This window comes from Merops nubicus, unplaced genomic scaffold (assembly GCF_000691845.1).
Source record: "Merops nubicus isolate BGI_N331 unplaced genomic scaffold, ASM69184v1 scaffold2493, whole genome shotgun sequence".
Taxonomy (NCBI): Eukaryota; Metazoa; Chordata; class Aves; order Coraciiformes; family Meropidae; genus Merops; species Merops nubicus.
In genome coordinates this window covers 1-17786 of record NW_008600751.1, presented here as the reverse complement: position 1 = coordinate 17786, position 17786 = coordinate 1, and the positions used below count along the sequence as shown (strand labels likewise).

The 17786-nt window shown below is 38.8% G+C and overlaps 1 protein-coding gene across 1 annotated transcript in view; it reads right to left on the bottom strand.

Moving 5' to 3' along the window:
* Positions 1–16808, bottom strand: part of THADA (thyroid adenoma associated) — a 38142-nt gene extending 21334 nt beyond the window's left edge. Inside the window, exons 1-20 of the mRNA XM_008937757.1 lie at positions 16733–16808; positions 15244–15338; positions 14685–14815; positions 13773–13921; positions 13588–13620; positions 12718–12766; positions 11588–11778; positions 10838–10932; positions 10301–10521; positions 8624–9323; positions 7833–8000; positions 7552–7707; positions 6272–6394; positions 5141–5264; positions 4996–5003; positions 3028–3171; positions 2320–2524; positions 1246–1381; positions 749–885; positions 189–347 (exon numbers count right to left, since the gene is read on the bottom strand). Coding sequence (XP_008936005.1) covers positions 189–347; positions 749–885; positions 1246–1381; positions 2320–2524; positions 3028–3171; positions 4996–5003; positions 5141–5264; positions 6272–6394; positions 7552–7707; positions 7833–8000; positions 8624–9323; positions 10301–10521; positions 10838–10932; positions 11588–11778; positions 12718–12766; positions 13588–13620; positions 13773–13921; positions 14685–14815; positions 15244–15338; positions 16733–16808 — 3100 coding nt within the window. The remainder of the gene's footprint in view (positions 1–188; positions 348–748; positions 886–1245; positions 1382–2319; positions 2525–3027; positions 3172–4995; positions 5004–5140; positions 5265–6271; positions 6395–7551; positions 7708–7832; positions 8001–8623; positions 9324–10300; positions 10522–10837; positions 10933–11587; positions 11779–12717; positions 12767–13587; positions 13621–13772; positions 13922–14684; positions 14816–15243; positions 15339–16732) is intronic.
* Between the last annotated feature and the right edge of the window lie 978 nt (positions 16809–17786).

The following is a 17786-nucleotide window of genomic DNA, read 5'->3' as shown; positions in this document are numbered from 1 at the left end:
ACCACCACCTTCCAGAAACACAATGAATTAAGTCTTTAAAACCATGTCCATGAATACCTTCTGCCACATTTATTGCAGAACTAAAATATTACACTTGAGCAAGTAAGTTCCCATTTTGATCACCCATGTATAATGCTTGCTCTGTAAAGAATATTTTGATTTAATTACTAATACAGCATTGGATTTACCTCTCATTTCTGTGCAAATACTTTCTGTTGCTCTGTGGTCAGCCAGCTCTTCAGAGCCTACTTTGCAGTGTTCTTTCAAAAGTTTTGCCTGAGTGAAATAATCATTTGTGTCCTGTGGTTGTATCTCATGCAGAATCATCTGCAGACGATCTGAACTTTCTACACATCAAACAAGAGAAGCATTAGATTTTTGCTTCCAATTCTTTATACAAATGCAATTAATTTTCAGCATGTAAGTACAAAAAAACCCTATCAGCACTATAAAAAAATGCAATTAAAAAATACAGTGACTATGAGGATTAAGGACAAAACAAAACTGGACCTTACAGTCAATCTAGTGTGAAACAGATCCCACAACACAACCTGCAAATGGGGGGGGGCTTTTTAGTGCAGACTTCAAGACAATCTCTATCAGAAGTTAAGAGTGGCTTAAGATTATGACATAAAATGAGAAACTGAAAGGGAGGGGTGCTAGCTTTAGTTCTGAATTGCTGTAAGACAAACAGAACTTCAGGAGCTTCAGATTTGAACATAATTCTTTTGGGGTTTTGTTTGTTTACCTGAATCATTATCCATTGGAATAAGACCCTCTGGGGATGAGCTCTGTACTACTGGGGATACTACAGCAGAGAGTTTGTATGACATCAGAATGAGCCTGGCCACCATTTCCTTCCATTCAGCTACCAATGTCAAGTTACTAAAAAAAAAACCAAAAACAAACAAACAAACAAAAAAATAAACCAAAACAAAACCCAACACAACATGGATCAAAAATAACTTTATGTTTAAGAGAAAGAATTGAAATTACAAACACGTTGGCAACAGTATTTATGAAAGCTACAGAGTCCAGTTCAAAAAGCTGTAAGACTGAGTTTAACACATATGAAGGAAATATCCAACAGCTAATCAGTGCAGCAGCCAGTGAGGGTTCTAAAAGCCCCAGGTACTGCATTTAGTTACAAATAACACTGTATGCTTTCATGGTCTCCTGAGCAGCTCTTCCACTATGCCTAAATATGGAGTTATGATTTACTTTTTAGTAGTATACTTTACTTACTTTAAAGGTAATTGCTGCAAAGCCCCAGTTATACAATGCACTCTCCCATACATTGGGAATGATGCTGCTGCTTGAAGCAGAGACTTCTTAGCTTGAAATATTTCTTCTTCAACATTCACCAACAAAAGCTTGATAACTAAAATTATAAAAAGTACAGATTTGCCTTACACATGCATATATGGTATTTTCTAAGAAACAAACCTGCTTTAAAGAAATAGGAATAAACCATTTACACAATTCAATGGAAAATACACAGGAATTTCCTTGTTTACTTTTTTCAGCTTTCTGTCATTTAAATAAAAGTTATTGTTGATCTTCAGTGACATAAACTCAGCAATATTTCTTACAGTCAATTCAGCCTACCCAAATCCAGCAGCAGCTGTGAAAAGCACAGCCCAGGATCCCACACTCAGGGACAATCCCACGGCTCATGATGAAGCCAAAGATGTTAACCTACCACATACTGAAAGTCAGACTTCACCCTTATAGCCAGGCTAATACACCAAACAGTTCAGCAGAATATTAAAGATCAGAAGTTTACAGTTAAGTATTTGAATCTTACACTAGCCTGTAAAGAGACTGCCCAATTTTCAAGGCTACAAAAACCTATTTAATTTATATGTCAGAATGTCAGAACTGGAATGAATTACAGACCCAAATCAAGAGCTAGAGATAACTAACAACAAAACATGAGGTTACCTGTGCATTTGCAGCATTGCTACAGCTGCCTTTGCTCTGGGTGAGCAAGCTCCTAGAAGAAGCAGAGCTTCCTTTCCTGCACAGCTTCATCAGGCTAGCTACCAGGGCCTCAAAGTCACCTTCCCTCTGATCAAACTATTAACAGAAGCCAATGTCTAAGAACATTCAGTAGCCTCAGAGTGGACAGGACTAGATTAAGATCTTACCAAGACATCCATCTTCTTAGCAGCAAAACAAAGAGTAGTTAAAATCCTATTAGAAATAAGCATCTCTTACTCAGTATGCCTCACTCATCCTACCAAAAGCCTTAAGGGAAAGCAATAAGGTTTCAAATAAACACAAAACACTTTGGTGTTCACTTCCCCAAAGGCTTACCTGCTAAGGTGTTCTTCTCCACTGTACTTACTGATGTGGTTTCATCTACCTGGGGGTTATGCTCAACCCATTTTCCTGAACAAAATAGTCCTTTATGATGCACTAAGAAGTTCAACAAATATGAAGCAGTGACACAATCGTATGGCTTTGTACTTGTGCTAAGATCCATTGCTGCCTGGAACAGGAGACCTAGATTTTCAGAATCCTGAAAAAAAACAACAAAACCACAACATTGGCTCATTTTATTGACCTTCCATATTGATTAAATGAAGCTACTTAGCACCCTGGAATCTAAAAACCTGCTTTTCAATAAGTTTGCTGGTTTGTATTTCCTAAGAAACACTCATTTTGTACACTGATCACTTTACATTCAAAACATGCATTTGGATTTGTCAAGTGCCTCAATCATTTACAAAGCAAAGTCACATCTAAGCAAGGAGCTTGCCTTAACTATTGCTCTGACAGTTGACAGTCATCCCCAGTCAACTTCCAAAACTGCATCCCTTAGTGGAAAAAAAGCCTCCTGGTATGGGCAGAAGCCATATAAAAATATACAGAAGGTGCTAGTGATGAACACAACTGCAGGCAACTGGGATTGACTTCTCATTTTCAGGAATTATGCTTTGTACCTAATCCCAGTACCTGGCATAATACATATCATTCAACTTTCACTGAACTTCTCCCTTCAAAACGTTTTTCATGACATACCTGTGAATCCAATGCAACGTTGTGTAGTTTCATCAGAAGCCCAAATGCCAGAACTTTTACTTCCTCAAAAGTACTGGCCAGACACTGGATCAAAGTTCGGACACGAGCAGAATCAATCTCCTGATCCAACTGAAAAACCTGTGCCTGGCCTGTCCAAAGAAATCAATGCCTTACATGGTTTTGCTGCAATTCTTCCCAGAATAAGCACTGTATGCACATGTTGCTTTGCTATATTAAAAGGAGTTTTGAAATAAAATTTTAGCTAAATCATTATTTTAATATTACTTGCTTTTATTAAGTCTTAAAGTACCATGTTTGCTGTTGAAAAACAAGGTTGTCAAAGACAAAAAAAGACTTAACAGTAATACAGGAAGTAACTTATTGTCAAAAACAGAACCCCATTTTTTCACATTCAATTCATCATTGAAAATAACCTTGATTTTAGCTTTGCTAAAAATTCTTTTCCTGGAAGTATGTAATACTAGAAAATTATTCCTCTGAAAAAAAGGTGTGTTTGGGTGTTTAATTTTCAGGGTTCTTTTTGTCACAGGAATAATTCCCTAAAATGGAAGCCATTACAATTTTTTTATTTTAATTTATATGTCATGACATCTGGCAACTAATCTAATGCTGTAAAGAAGACAGATATTTTAAGAGGTAAACAAGTACCCCACATTCCAGCACAGAACACAGCAGCTAAATCTCCTTCATGGCAGTAACATCAAGCTTCTGAAGTCCTACAGGTGCTATTATAAACAACTCTCAATACAACTTTCTATTAAAAAACCAAGCAGCAACCAAATGCCACAAATTCATAATAATCACATTAATGTGTTTGTGACTTATCAGATCTATCACGGAAGTAATTTTTCTTCCCTCCCAAAATCACCTTGTACTTTGCATCACATTTCCTTAAATAAAAAAAAAGGTTTCAAATAAAGACTGAAAACACACTTTTATGTTGGCCATATGATCCAAGATTTAGCAAGATTAATGTTCCAAGTCTCTATCAAATACTTTGTGAATTCGGGTTATTAGAATATTGTGATTAAAATAGAAAATAAAAGCAGTACAACAACAATCATGAAAGATGAATAATAATACTAAAATAACATCATAAACTGTCCTCCTTAAATTCATCATGACTTGCTATAATAATAGTATGAGGATGTGCAAGCCTTTTAAATCAAGGGGTTTTGCAGTTCTCAACATTTTAAATTACATATTATCAAATATGATAGTAAGATATATAATCTATGATAGGAGCAGCTCTCCTATGAGGACAGACTGAGAGAGTTGGGGCTGTTCAGTCTGGAGAAGAGAAGGCTCCCAGGGGACCTTATTGTGGCCTTCCAGTATCTTAGGGGGGCCTACAAGAAAGCTGGGGAGGGACTTTTTAGGCTATCGAGTAACGACAGGACTAGGGGGAATGGGGCAAAGCTGGCAGTGGGCAGATTCAGGCTGGATGTGAGGAAGAAGTTCTTCCCCATGAGAGTGGTGAGCCCCTGGCATGGGTTGCCCAGGGAGGTGGCTGAGGCCCCATCCCTGGGGGTCTTTAAGGCCAGGCTGGAGGAGGCTCTGGGCAGCCTGATCTAGTGGGAGGTGTCCCTGCTCATGACAGAGGGGTTGGAACTGGGGGATCCTTGCGGTCCCTTCCAACCCTGACAGATTCTGATCTGTTTTAGCAGAGGACTTAGTAGTGTTGGCTTGATGGTTGGACTTGATGATCTTAGAGGTCCCTTCCAACCTAAAGGATTCTATGATTCTAAGATGTTAGAACAGGGAAAAGGGATAAAGTTATCAAATAGATTGAATCTTGTCCATAAATTTTCCTCATAATATCAGAAAATCATTGAAAAACCTTGCTAAAAAACAGGCTATGCAAGAAAAACCCAATTTATGGAAGATATACAACAGGCCATAAATACTTCCATTCACTTCAATATTGCCTTTTTCAATAAAACTTACTACCCTCCCTTCAAGCAAAACAAAAGCAATACAGGCAATGCCATAGAAATTAAGGACTAAGAATGTTTTGACAGAAATTGACTACCTGGCATAAAAGACTCTTCAATATCTCCCACTCCTAAAGGCTACAAATTAAACTTCTCACCTTTTGGAACAGAAAATATTTCTGCTAATGATCCTAAAATAGTTAGTGCAGAAAATCTGGTTGGGTGTGATGAACCAGGAAACAGTGCCTCAAAAAGTCTGTCACATAGAGATGACATGAAATCCTGAAAATCACAAGAAAAAAAAAATTAAGCTTACTTGCTGTCCTGCAAACAAGAGTTTAACTGACAGAATTCAGGACATTCTGCTTTACATGTCACTGCAAAAATTATGACCTTACAGTTAATGCTGGAAGAATGTGAGGCCCACCTTTATAGTACTAACAGATTTCTTGTTCCCTGGAGTACAGTGAAGGCTGGACAACTGTTTTGGTTTTGTTTGTTTGTTTAAAAATAATAATAGTAAGAAATTAAAACAAAAAAAAAAAACAAAAGAAAACCCACACCACACAACAACCAAACAGTTTCCACTGGAAAGAAAAAATACTCCCAAGAAAAAGATGACCATTGTATCAAAACCTTGAAAATTAGCTGAAGAAAAGCAGAACTCAAAACAAGAAACGTTATAACACAAAGAAACTGATAATGTGAGCCTTCAAATAGAAAAAAAAAAGGATTAATACAGAAGAAGTCTTTATATGAAAGTCTTTATGCTGAAGCTGTCAAATTCATATTCTCTCACTGATCACTCTGGAGAGATAGAAAAAGGCTGAAGCTCAACAGACCTCTATTTCAAGCCCAAGTAATGCACATGATTTAAAACTTGCTACTAAACTGCCAGGAGCAGACTGGGTATTTATATTAAAATTTTGGGTTGGACTGGAGGTACATCTCCAAGTCACTTTCCACTTACTGCTGGTTTAGTTGACAGCACAGAGGAGATGATAACCTTCATTGCCCTTGCACAAAATAAACCTTAAAGATACCCTCCAAATACTAATGGTCACTCAGTTCCTGAGACAACAGGACATTTGGTTAAAATTAACTTGGCATATGTGCACAGAGAGTTGACAAAGTCCTGAGCACTGCTTTGCTTTGCCAGTTTCTTCCTTCTGCACTGCACCATTTCCTAACACAGACACAGCCCCACCTGCCCAGAGGTGTTCTCAAGAACAATGAGCTATCTGTCAGACATGCTCTTCTATCTGTATCTCCACAGCAGTCTAACTTACTTTATATTGCTGCAGAATCCCCAGAGGATGCCTTTTAGTTGAGTTTTCAGGTAACTCTTGCTTGGTTTTATTTTGCTCCATTCTAAAAAGCACCTGGGAACTTTCTTGTATCCTACAAAATAACTTTTAAAACAAAAGCAAAGCACAGGTAAGACATGAATCATTGACAGTTAAATAAGGGAAAGGGGGATTTTCAGCTTATTTTCCAGATCACATTGCTTGTGATTTTCAAAAAGCTTGCATACAGTGTGACACAGAACAGATCTTTCTTCCTCCATTCCAAAACCAAGTTTTAAGCTCTTGTGACCAACATTTTTCTGCCCCCCCCTGCACCTCCAACACCTTCTTCCACCTTCCTCCTTAAATTCATCCCTAATTTTCTCCTCCCATCTCCCCATTTTCTGTGGAGCACACGTTCCCCTACAAGAGAAAGCTGAATTAACACATACAATTTTTACAGCTTCGGTGTCTCTTGGAGTTTCTCTTGCCTCAGGAGCACTTCTCCCAGCTCTTTTATTACCCACTAGGATTATTTCCATTCTTATTACACTCCCTCTAACACAACTTTTCCATCTCATACTCCTCACCAGGCAAGAATGGAAATAGATGGACTTCTCTTTTGCTTAGGCCAAACCTATTCCCTCATTTTTCCCCATCTCAGATTAACTATTGTCTGCTTCCACACAGCTTTTTTTTGCCATTAACATCTTCCAGAACGTTCTTTATACACCCATGGTCTCCTCATTTTAACCACATCCTTCTACCATGATCTACATGTGACCATGGCAACGTCCACAACGTTGACACCCTCAATCCCTGCAGACTGTAACAACCCAGCTACACGTCCTGTCCTCCTCTCTCTATTCCTCTTCCTTCTCCTCCAAGTCAGGTTACTAAGGTGGTTCAAAAGGCTGTGAATTTGCCCGAGGCCTAGTAAGCCCACACAAGCACATGCTTAGTCCACACCAAAGGCAACACAAGGTTCATTGCTTACACTGCACAGCACCCTGCTCTGCTATTGGTACAGCCTGTGTATGCTGGCAGGTTAAGGAACACTTGCTACCATTCACAATCAAGTTACTGTACTTAATTTTTTGTTTATGCTTGCCTGCAGTGACTTGTCATCATTCAAACTGGGTAACACACACAACAGTCCTGGTCTTAAAGCTTCTGCTCTTTCAGATGAGCAACTTCATAACATACTAAGCAGATTTTTTCTTTTAAATGCTATATAACTAATGTAACAGGCACACTAGACATTCTTTATAGTTTGGAATTACCTTTCTCAGTAAAGAACCTATCTGTTGCCTTACTGAAGGAGACTGGCTGTTCAAGTTGTACATCATAAAAAACTGAATTAGTTCCATTTCTTCCACAGAGACGATTTCCGTGCTACGATGGGTTTCACACAGTAAACCTAAAGCATCAATGCAAACCTGCAAGATATTTACATGTTAACCACAAAAGAGTTACAGGCACCTTTGTTTTAACAACACTGACAGAGTATTTAGGACCAAAGCAATTCCTTTAACTTAGACACACAAAAAAGTTGTCCCTTTACCTGGTTGTGCTGATGAACTAGACCCTGTTTTATACACTCAGTGGATACAAGACCATTGCTGATGATGTTTGAAAGGTCCAGGTGTCCGTGAGCCCTGGCTGTTCTTAGGCATGCCATTAATGCTCCAAGAGCTCCTCTAGTACTGCCAGAGCCTAAAGGAAATGAAAAACAGAAATAACGATAGTTTGATGAACACAATGTACTAACTGCAGTGCCTGTCAGAAACTCTCAATACTTCCACCATGAGAACCTTATCCCCCTTTTATTTTTCACCCCATAGACCCCAAAAGATGGTTTCTCTCACAGATTAAACTACTTCTAAATTGCCTTGCTCCCAAAAAGCTTTGTCTTTAACATCATATGAAAATAGGACCCCACGACGTCTCACAAACTCTTATTTTAGAATCACACTACATTATGACAAAAGCTACAAAACAATCACACATCTCAAATCCACATATTTGCCATAAAAAGCAATCTGTAAAGCCCTGTTTGAGGTCACACCTGTGCAAGAAATAACAGCAGAACAGAAAACTAGTAGGAAAAACAGTTATATGTAACAAGGGTTAGCATATAAAGAGACCAGTAAGGCACCCACAGTTAGAATATTAATTATGTTGCTCATGGCATGAAGGCATTTACAATTACTATGAATTCCACCTGGAAATACTAACAGCAAAAATAACTATCTGGAATTTTTCTCCCAAATTTATTACAATAATAATAATAATAGATGATAAATCATATTTCTGAGAATTTCTTTTCATCATAGTTGCAAACAGATGACTTATTTTCTTACCTATATTAGCATCTGCAGAAGCCTGGAGAATTGTAATCATGTAGCTCAGACTGTCAGGGCTACATTTGAGCAATTTTGGTAAATAGTAATCTATTATATAAGTAGTCTGCTCATGGTTCCCTTCACACAGTATTTCTAGAAGAGGAGAAACCCAGATGTCATGCCACTTGTCAATCCACGTGCTTTCTTGGAAACTCGAAGTGAAATGGGCTTTGTGATTTGTAAACATAGTTTCCAAAAGATCACTTGCATAGGGTGCCAGAGACTGATCATTCATCACGTCCAAGATTTGCACTGGAATTGTTCTGTCCAACTGCAGTATATTTTCAGTGCCCACACACTCCACAAGACAGCCAAGAGAAGCATATTTCCCTTTCACGTGCCATTCCAGGCTTAGCAAACGCTTCATCAGCCTTGAAAAGAAGGGGTCTGATTCTTCACTGCATCCAGCAATGGTGGCTCGGTGTATCTGAAGAAGATTCTTGAATATCAATTTGGTTTGGTGTCTAACAGCATCCAGAGGGTGTTCCCAGTGTGTATAAATGTATTCCAGCAGCTTCTCAACTACATCCGAGTTCCCGTTGAGTTTGGTTTTCAGATGTGGTGAAGCTGAAACGAGGGCAGCCAGTGCTGAATTAGTCCATATAGCCAGGATCCTAGACAAAGATGTTGCCACGCTGGATTCTTTTGACCTTTTTAAAAGAACAAACAAAAAGAAGTTCAACATATGCATTTGTCAGTTTTTTTCAAACAATATTTTTTTTGTTTCAGAATATTTCTTTGTCAAGCTAGTCTGCCTCACACTAAAACATGTGGGGAGCACTAACCATGCATTGCAGGAAAGGAAATAAACCAAAAGGGAGTTGATGAATTGGTTGTTGCAAAGTGAATGCTTAATTAGCTGACATACTGTTAACTGGTCACAGCTAAAACCCCTATGTATGGGGAAAAGAAAGCTGACAAGCCCCTACACTTGCTATTTTAGAAACAGAAATAATAATTAATATCCACACTAATTCTTTAGTAGCATTACATTATTGCATGCTTCTTGAAAAAAAAAAAACATGGAGAACTTTTCATTGACATATAAACCATAAAACCTGAGCACCACGTGCAAAAACAAAATCACAACACTCATCTCCCAGGCAGGAACAAAGGTTGAATTGAATACACAGTGTCATCTCCTATCCAACAGTGCTGGGAGTCCATCAGATGCAAGCAATGCTTGCAACAAGAAAACAATTAAACCCCATCTTACTTCAGGTCATTCCCACTCATTGGCACGCTGTTTTCTTCTGTACTTTTAAAAGCATCAGAAGTGATGTCCTGAAACTGAAGTTTATCTGAGTACATAACAACTGACTCTGCCACACCTCACCATCAGGTAGTTGCTAAACTTATCAGACCTACTTTGGAAAAATAAAATTTAATTTTAACATGCAAGAGAAGATTGTAACTTAGAACTATCTGTGCATATCAAGACGATGTATTTTTCACACTTAGAGAGTTATTCTGGATAAATTAAAAGATGACATGGTCTGTGGCAGAAACTAATAGCATAACACAAAGAGATGCTCCACCAGGACCATAGGAGCCATGCCAAAATACAAGTAAAAAGATCAACTCTCAGCTCCCAAACATGAAACAACACAAATCACAGCAGACTCACTCTGAACCCAAAGACAACAGAACTGATGCGATATCCAGTAACAGTTTCTCCCCATTTTCACCCATGCTGCCATTCTTCCATTCCAGCATGGCCAGTGCTCCATGGCAGAGAAAGAGGAGGCCAGAGTCAGGGAGTTCTTGCATCCAGAGAGCCCTGCAGCTACTGGCCAGCCACGTGGGCACACCTCTGTGCTTCACTGACCCACGCAGCAAGTCACCCACCTGCAATTGCAAAGCAAGACCCATTACAGTACCTCAGCACAGGACAAGAGCTGTTTTGTGCTTAACTGAGAATCTTAGAAGATCTGAGGATACTTATTGCACGTGGTTTTCCTCAAATTCCAAACCCTAGTCTCATCATCTCCCACAGCAAGGGGAAAATAAAGGATTTACACTCCTTTATACTCCTTTTACAGAAGGCTGACAAAGAGGTGGGCCAGTCCTGCTATGCACATCAGCAAAGCCTCCAAACAACAGTGGCAGCACTGACCAATGGCACTGTAACATGTCACAGTGTTTAGTGAAGGAATACACTCACCAAGAAAGGTAATTCTTCAACTGGCTCATACATCACTTTAATAAACAGAATAATGGCCAGTCCTGAGGTGGTCTGAACAGTTTGTAGTAGAGTTGCTACAGGGCAGAGAAAGACATTTTACATTAGAGTGCAAACATGCTAGAGCTATGTACCAAAACTACTAACATGGTGTTGAATTATCCTAGGCCACTTGTAGTGGCATCATCACAAATCTGTAATGCCCACCTGAATAGAAAGTATTAACAAATTTAATACTCTAATAGGAAACTCTTAATATCTTCTAAAATATAGAATATATTTTACTCCTAATAGAAATAAAATATAAAACAAGGAAGACTGTGGGAGAACCTACTGACATTTATATTAAATTCTACAGTACAAAACTATCTGTATAAGAAATAAACATAATTAGTAATAATGCACCAATAAAGAGTTTGACAGCATCATTCATATGGATACACCAATTTTTGGTAGGCACAGACATTTGGTGAGTCTCAAAATTATTTCTGCTAAGTTCTCAATTATTAGTAAGAGCATTTACTTTTTTTATAGTAGGACAAGTTAAACTGTACACACCAAAATTAAGATCTACAAGTCATAGCTCACCAAAGGCACTACTACTTCTCCCATTAATCTTAGCAGTTCAATTTCCATCAAAGCTGAACTAAGCTTTTGTAGGGACAGGCTGCATTTACTACAAACACAGGATTGGCAACAAAAATATTTGCATTTGAATGTTACTAAACTTACCATCTGTTAGGAAGTTTGTGGAGCTTTTCAGTAAACTACACATACTCTGCCAAACAAAAGACTCATGATGTTTCCAGAGCCTTTCCTGGATATTTTCTTGTAATTTCTGTACAAACATCATTGAAACTTTGATGGCTATCAGCAAATCATACATCAACTGATTCTGAACAATACAATTTCCATGATTATTTCTGTGGAAAAATAAAAGACAGACATGCACACAAAAATATAATCAAAATCATTCTTTACCATCCCCAGAAAACTGCATTCACCCAACTTCAGATAGAATTAATGATAAAAACTAATTTATTGAGTTGGCTAGATACATTTCCACAGGAAAACAAGAAGCAGACTCAATGGCTGTGTTTTAAAAATGAAGTTAACAAACATAATGACAAACTCCACTACAGCTTCTGCAGGTTCCTGTGACAAGCTTTCACTCATTAGATTCTGAGCAGAGCTGAACACTTCCAGAAACTGTCAAAAAAGGCTGACAGAACACAGTGCTGCCCCTTTCTCATTTTTCTTCCAAGTGCAAAGGATATTTCTGTAACTCTACTTTCTTCTAACGTGAAGACAGACAACACAAACTTTTAATGTACAAAACACACCATTAAGAACCCTTTTCTTCTGGGTACTTGGTGAGGCACCACAGTGAAGAGGCTTCAACTTTATGCAGTGCTGGAAATTGTCAAGATTATATGACAACTCCTGTGACAGACTAAACAGAGTATCAACACCACATTAAACACTCACATAAAGTGGAAGAGTATTACCCCACCTGAATTTTAATAAGTGTTTCTATCTATTAGTGTTTAGGCACAGTTCAGATAGCAAAACCACAGCTCAAAGACCTCCCATAAAAGCAGTCAATCTAACAGTATTGGTGCTTTGTATGTTATTGCCTTCAACTTTCTTCCTTTCCCCTCATTTTATATCATCGTACTGAGACAAAAGAAACTTATCAGTAGCTTTCTTTTTTTTTAATTTAAAATATCCATCACTGTAAAATGACATTCTCATCTTTCCTCCATGTATGGCTATCGAAGTGATATTCCAAGGCATGCCAGGCTATCTTGCAAGAGTAAAATAAAACCAGATAAAATACAGCTTATATTGAATTTACTTGCCTGTTTTCTTCCTGGATGTCAAGTAGTGACTTCTGCAGAAACTGAAGAACTAGTAAAAATAATTATGGTATAGATTTATTCAAGCGAAATGGAACAGAAAAATTCCAGCAAGGTAATGAGACACACATCACAGCCAGACCCAAAGAACAGTTATCCATATATCCAGTGGTGTTTCTTCCAGGCCATAAACAAATTAAGCCAGTGTTTCAGTGCAGACCCAAAGAAGGAAAGCTAACACAAAAACTCAAGCCAGCCTGCAACAACCTACTGCAAAACACAAGTTTCCAACCCACTTGTCCTAATTCTGTGAGGTATTGAGAGTTCTGGTTCCTCAGTGAAAAACTGAAATGACCCAGAGCTAAGGACAGGCCGTCAATAAGAGGTCCACAGGAAGCTGTGACTGTTACCTGCATGCTGAGGGCACGGGATGTCAAAGTTATCCCATGTTACCAGCAGAACAGACTCCTGCCAAACAAAATTCTTGCTGCAGCAGGCCTGGGCTTGCTACAATCAAGACTGGCTTTTAACAGCTCAGTGTTACCACATCTGACTCCATCATGAGGGACAGGGCAGAGAATACGTCACACGGAGCAGCACCAGCTCCACCAGCCCTTTTAAGAATCACTCACTGGTACCTTCTTAGATTTATAACTAGTGCTGCTCAATAAACCAAGACTGAATCCTGGAAATTAAAGGTACAAATCAAAGGAAAGCCTTTGACAAAAAGATACCATGTGAAGCCAGCAGTTATTAAAAATTAACCAGGAGGAAATCAAATCTGGTAGATCCCTAACTCATCTTACTTCTTCAGACACAACCCTCCCCCAATAATCTACAATGAAACTTATTTTACTATAAATGTAACTTTACCTTCTTCAAACAGGTTCTTAATACTTGCTCTACCTAGAGGAAAGAAAATACATTTTAACTAATGAATACTAGCCAATACAATTTTACAGAGAGAAAGTGTAAATACGACTACCAGGTGCCACACCAAAATAAAACCAGTGCTGAATAAGTTAAAACAGAAGGTGATACACTCAACATCATCATACCTAAGGTGAAGTCCTCCAGACAGGCAGCAAGGTTGTCCAGTACTTTTCTGTACAAATACACATCTGTGGTTTTCAGTTCTTCCCTAAGGCAGCAGACAAAGCTTTGTACACCTAACATCACGAACTGCTCAGGAAGACCATTTAGTGAACTGCAACAGTAAGAAACAGCATGATCAGTTACCTCATACTGAGGTGTTAAAAGTCCACTAGACTAAAGTCAGCATCAGCTAAAACTCCAATAACAGACAGATGTTGCTTTCTGCACAAAAACATTCTGTTTAAAAATAAGCACGTGTGTTTTCATTCTGCAGATAGAAAACCTGCCAAAGGGGTATAAAGCTCTGGCATGCAACCTAATACAGGATGGAAGCCTGGCACATCTCAGTAGGACAAAATAAATGCTTTTGGGACATAGAAATGAAGATGGCTAAGCAATGGACCTTAAAAATGTTAAGGCCGTACTAAATTCAATAAAAAATACAACAGTAATTTTGCAACAGAAAAATTTAACAATAATAAAAATAGGCAATAAAAATAGGCACAAGAACCCACAGTTGAGTTGTGATTTCTCTAAACAGCCTTCTCCGGACATTGTTGGCTGAGATTTTAGTTTAACAGAAGCATTTTAAACTTCTCCTCTCATATTGGATTTTACTCTTCAAAAGCTAGTTATATTTTTGCAGTAATGAAACAGATTGAAATAATATTTCACTTTGAAGTTACTTATCCAATGGCATAGTGTATTGTAGTTAAGGTTTTTAACTAAGCAAGAAAGAAAAACAGTAGATATTCAGATATTAGTACCACAAATTTTCAGTAATTAAACCACAGCCATTGGTAGCACATGACAAATCACTGGCTTCTAAGGAGAGTGTTTAAAAAAAGATAAAGGCTTACTATGCCATTTTTTACCTTGCTAATACTTTCTTCAAGGGATTCTTTGTGCTCAGTGAAAAATACATCTCTCCCAAAATATCCAAACAAGCTTTAACCATGGGATCACATGCAGAGTATTGATCCATCTTCTTCACCAACGGGGCAATCTGTAATCAACATATGATCAACAAAAGCTCTGGATATACCCAATTCAATAACTGAGGCTGAATTCCCTCTTATCCATGGACATGCTGCAAAACTGCCCTCTCCTTCCCATATCCTGCTGAGTTTCCAGTGAAGTCTGTTCCAAGAACACCTCTAATACCAAAACTACATACATACAGAACAGGAAACTCAGTATCACTCCCCTTCCATCATTTTCAGTAACTGTAGCCCTTGACAATTTTGTACTAGAACTACAATTCTACCTGCGTGTGCAGCAGTAACTGCTTCTTACCTGTGTCCAGGAATGTTCAAAACATTATTTTGTTTTCAGAATAACTGAAAGTTTATTTTAGAATCCTATTTCCCATGAACAGTGCACATAACTCACTGTGGGTTACCAAAACCCACTCTGACAACAATGAAGTCTTACTTGTTTAATGCATTGGATCTGCTGGATGCCATTGCTGAGCTGTGCACAGTGCAGAAGCAGGGATGCCAAGTTTTTCTCTTCATTCTTTGAAAACTCTGCATTTGGAAAAGCAGTCTCTTTTTAGAGTGGAATTACAATAAAAAGTGTAAAGAATTAATAATTTATAATAAGAAATCACTGCTTAATTCTTAAGGACTTTTCCTGTTCCAATAGACCTACTGGTGCCGCAGTCCCTTAAGTCACCTTACAACACCTTAATATCAATTTTTTTCCTAACAAATGAAAAAAAACCAAACATGATTCACTATAATAAAATAGTAGGCCACATCTTCACTATGAAGACCAGTTTTACAAAATCACAGCATGACTGAACTTGGAAGGGACCTCCAGAGGTGATCTGATCCAACTCTCTTGGCTCAAGCAGCATCACCTGGAGCAGGCTGCCCAAGACCATGGCTAGATGGCTTCTGAATACCTCCAAGGATGGAGTCTCCCCAACTTACCTGGAAAACCTGTGCCAGTGCTCAGTCACCCTCACACTGAAAAAAGTGCTTCATGATGTTCAGAGGGAACCTCCTGTGTTTTAGTTTGTGCCAATGTCTCCTGTCCCATCACTGAAAACACAGACAAAAGCATGGCTCTGCCTTCCTCCCTTCAAATAGTTTTTACCCTTTGTTAAGATCCCCCTGAGCCTTCTCTTCACCAGGCAGAAGAGTCCCCAGCTCTCTCAGCCTTTCCTCATAGGAGGAATGCTCCAGTGGCCCTTCACTGGACTTTCTCCAGTATGTCCATACCTCTTGTACTGGGGAGCCCAGAACTGGACGCAGCACTCCAGGTGTGGCCCCATGAGTGCTGAGCAGAAGGCAAGGAGCACAGCACAGCACCTTTGGTACACAAATCTTGTATTATTCAATTTTGGGTTGGGTTTGTTTTAAAGGGATGAGCTAAATTTCCAGTGATCTTTAAACAACAACCAAAAAACCGCACACCAAATAAAAGATCGTTTGAACAGGATCTTTTGTAAATCAAGTTAATCACAGAAAACACAAAGACTAGGAAAATGCATTTGAGATGACCTCCACAAACCCCCTCCAATCTCAGCCAGTCTGTGATCTTTGAAATTCAGTGTTATGCTACACATTAAGGCTAGTACTTTGGGTAGCACTGAATTACAGGCCTGCACATGGGATCACAAGGAGTTTCCACCACCTTCACACTAACAATAAGAAAAGCAAAGAGCTTTCTGACCACAGACAGGGTGTTCTAAAGGATATTTTTAACTCTGACAAGGTAAGAAGCCATTGTCATTAGAAAATAAAAACAATTCACAAAAAAAGCAAACACACCTAAAACCCACAAACAAAACCACCAAGAATAAAAAGTAACAAGAAAAAAGAAACAAACAGATCAATTTCAGTAGTTACTCAAATGCATTTACTAACAGAAAAAGAAATTACACATTAGGTCAGAAAAAAAACACCTCACTTACTCTTTAGTTTTTCAAGCTGCTGGTGATCAAGGAAGAATGCATCTACCTGAACTTCCTTCTTCTTCTTCAAAACCATTTTAGCTGATTAAGAGACACCTGCTCAAAAACAAATATTATGAACCCCAGGTCACACTGTCTTAAAAGCATAATCACACAATCTTCCTATGATAATGGTCTTTTCACTGTCCTGAAATGATGTTTATTGCATTATCTCCATAGTTTTTGTTTCCAAGATAATAGCTCTCTTTATCAACTTCAGCTATGCCAAGCATTCTGTCCAAAATCCACTAAGGCTTCGTAGCACAAAATGGAAGTCACGGACTACATGTTACATAGTCTGTGCCATGCCCCTGGATCACAGTTTGCAAATACAATGCAGAAGCATGGGAGTAACACCACAAACTTCCACGGCTCTATTTTACTCTTCAAAACTCCCTAAATTCGTAATAATGTAAAGTTAGAAAGATGTGGCAAAGCAGTTTTGTTCCTTTAAAATGTATTAACCAGTTCTGCACTTGCTATAACAGATAATAAAAAGATCAAGTTGTTTTTCTTCATTAAGGTAATGGCAATTTAACGTACACTACAGTTTCACTGAGTTACGAGGTTGTTACTACAGGACAACTGAGGTTGGAAAGGTCTCTGGAGGTCATCTGGTCCAACCTCCTGCTTGAGCAGGGCCAGCTGAAGCCAGTTCCCCACGTCCACATCCAGGTGGCTTTTGAATGTTTCCAAGGAGAGAATGCACAGCCTCTCTGGACAACCTGTGCCAGTGCTCAGGCACCCTCACACCACATCTGGTCCTTCCTGACGTTCAGAGGGACACTCCAGTGATTCGGCTTGGCCTCCTGCCCTGGCACTGGGCACTACTGAAAAGAGCTCGCCTCCACCTTCGTGGCAGCCTGTCCCCACGTAACTACAGACACTGATGATAAGCTCCCCCAGTCTATTTCCTAGCCCCGGTTGACATTGATCAGGAAGCACAACGCTTTTCCTTTCCTTCTAAAAACAGGTGGCCCCACCGTTTTCCGCCAGCAGCACACGCCACACGAGG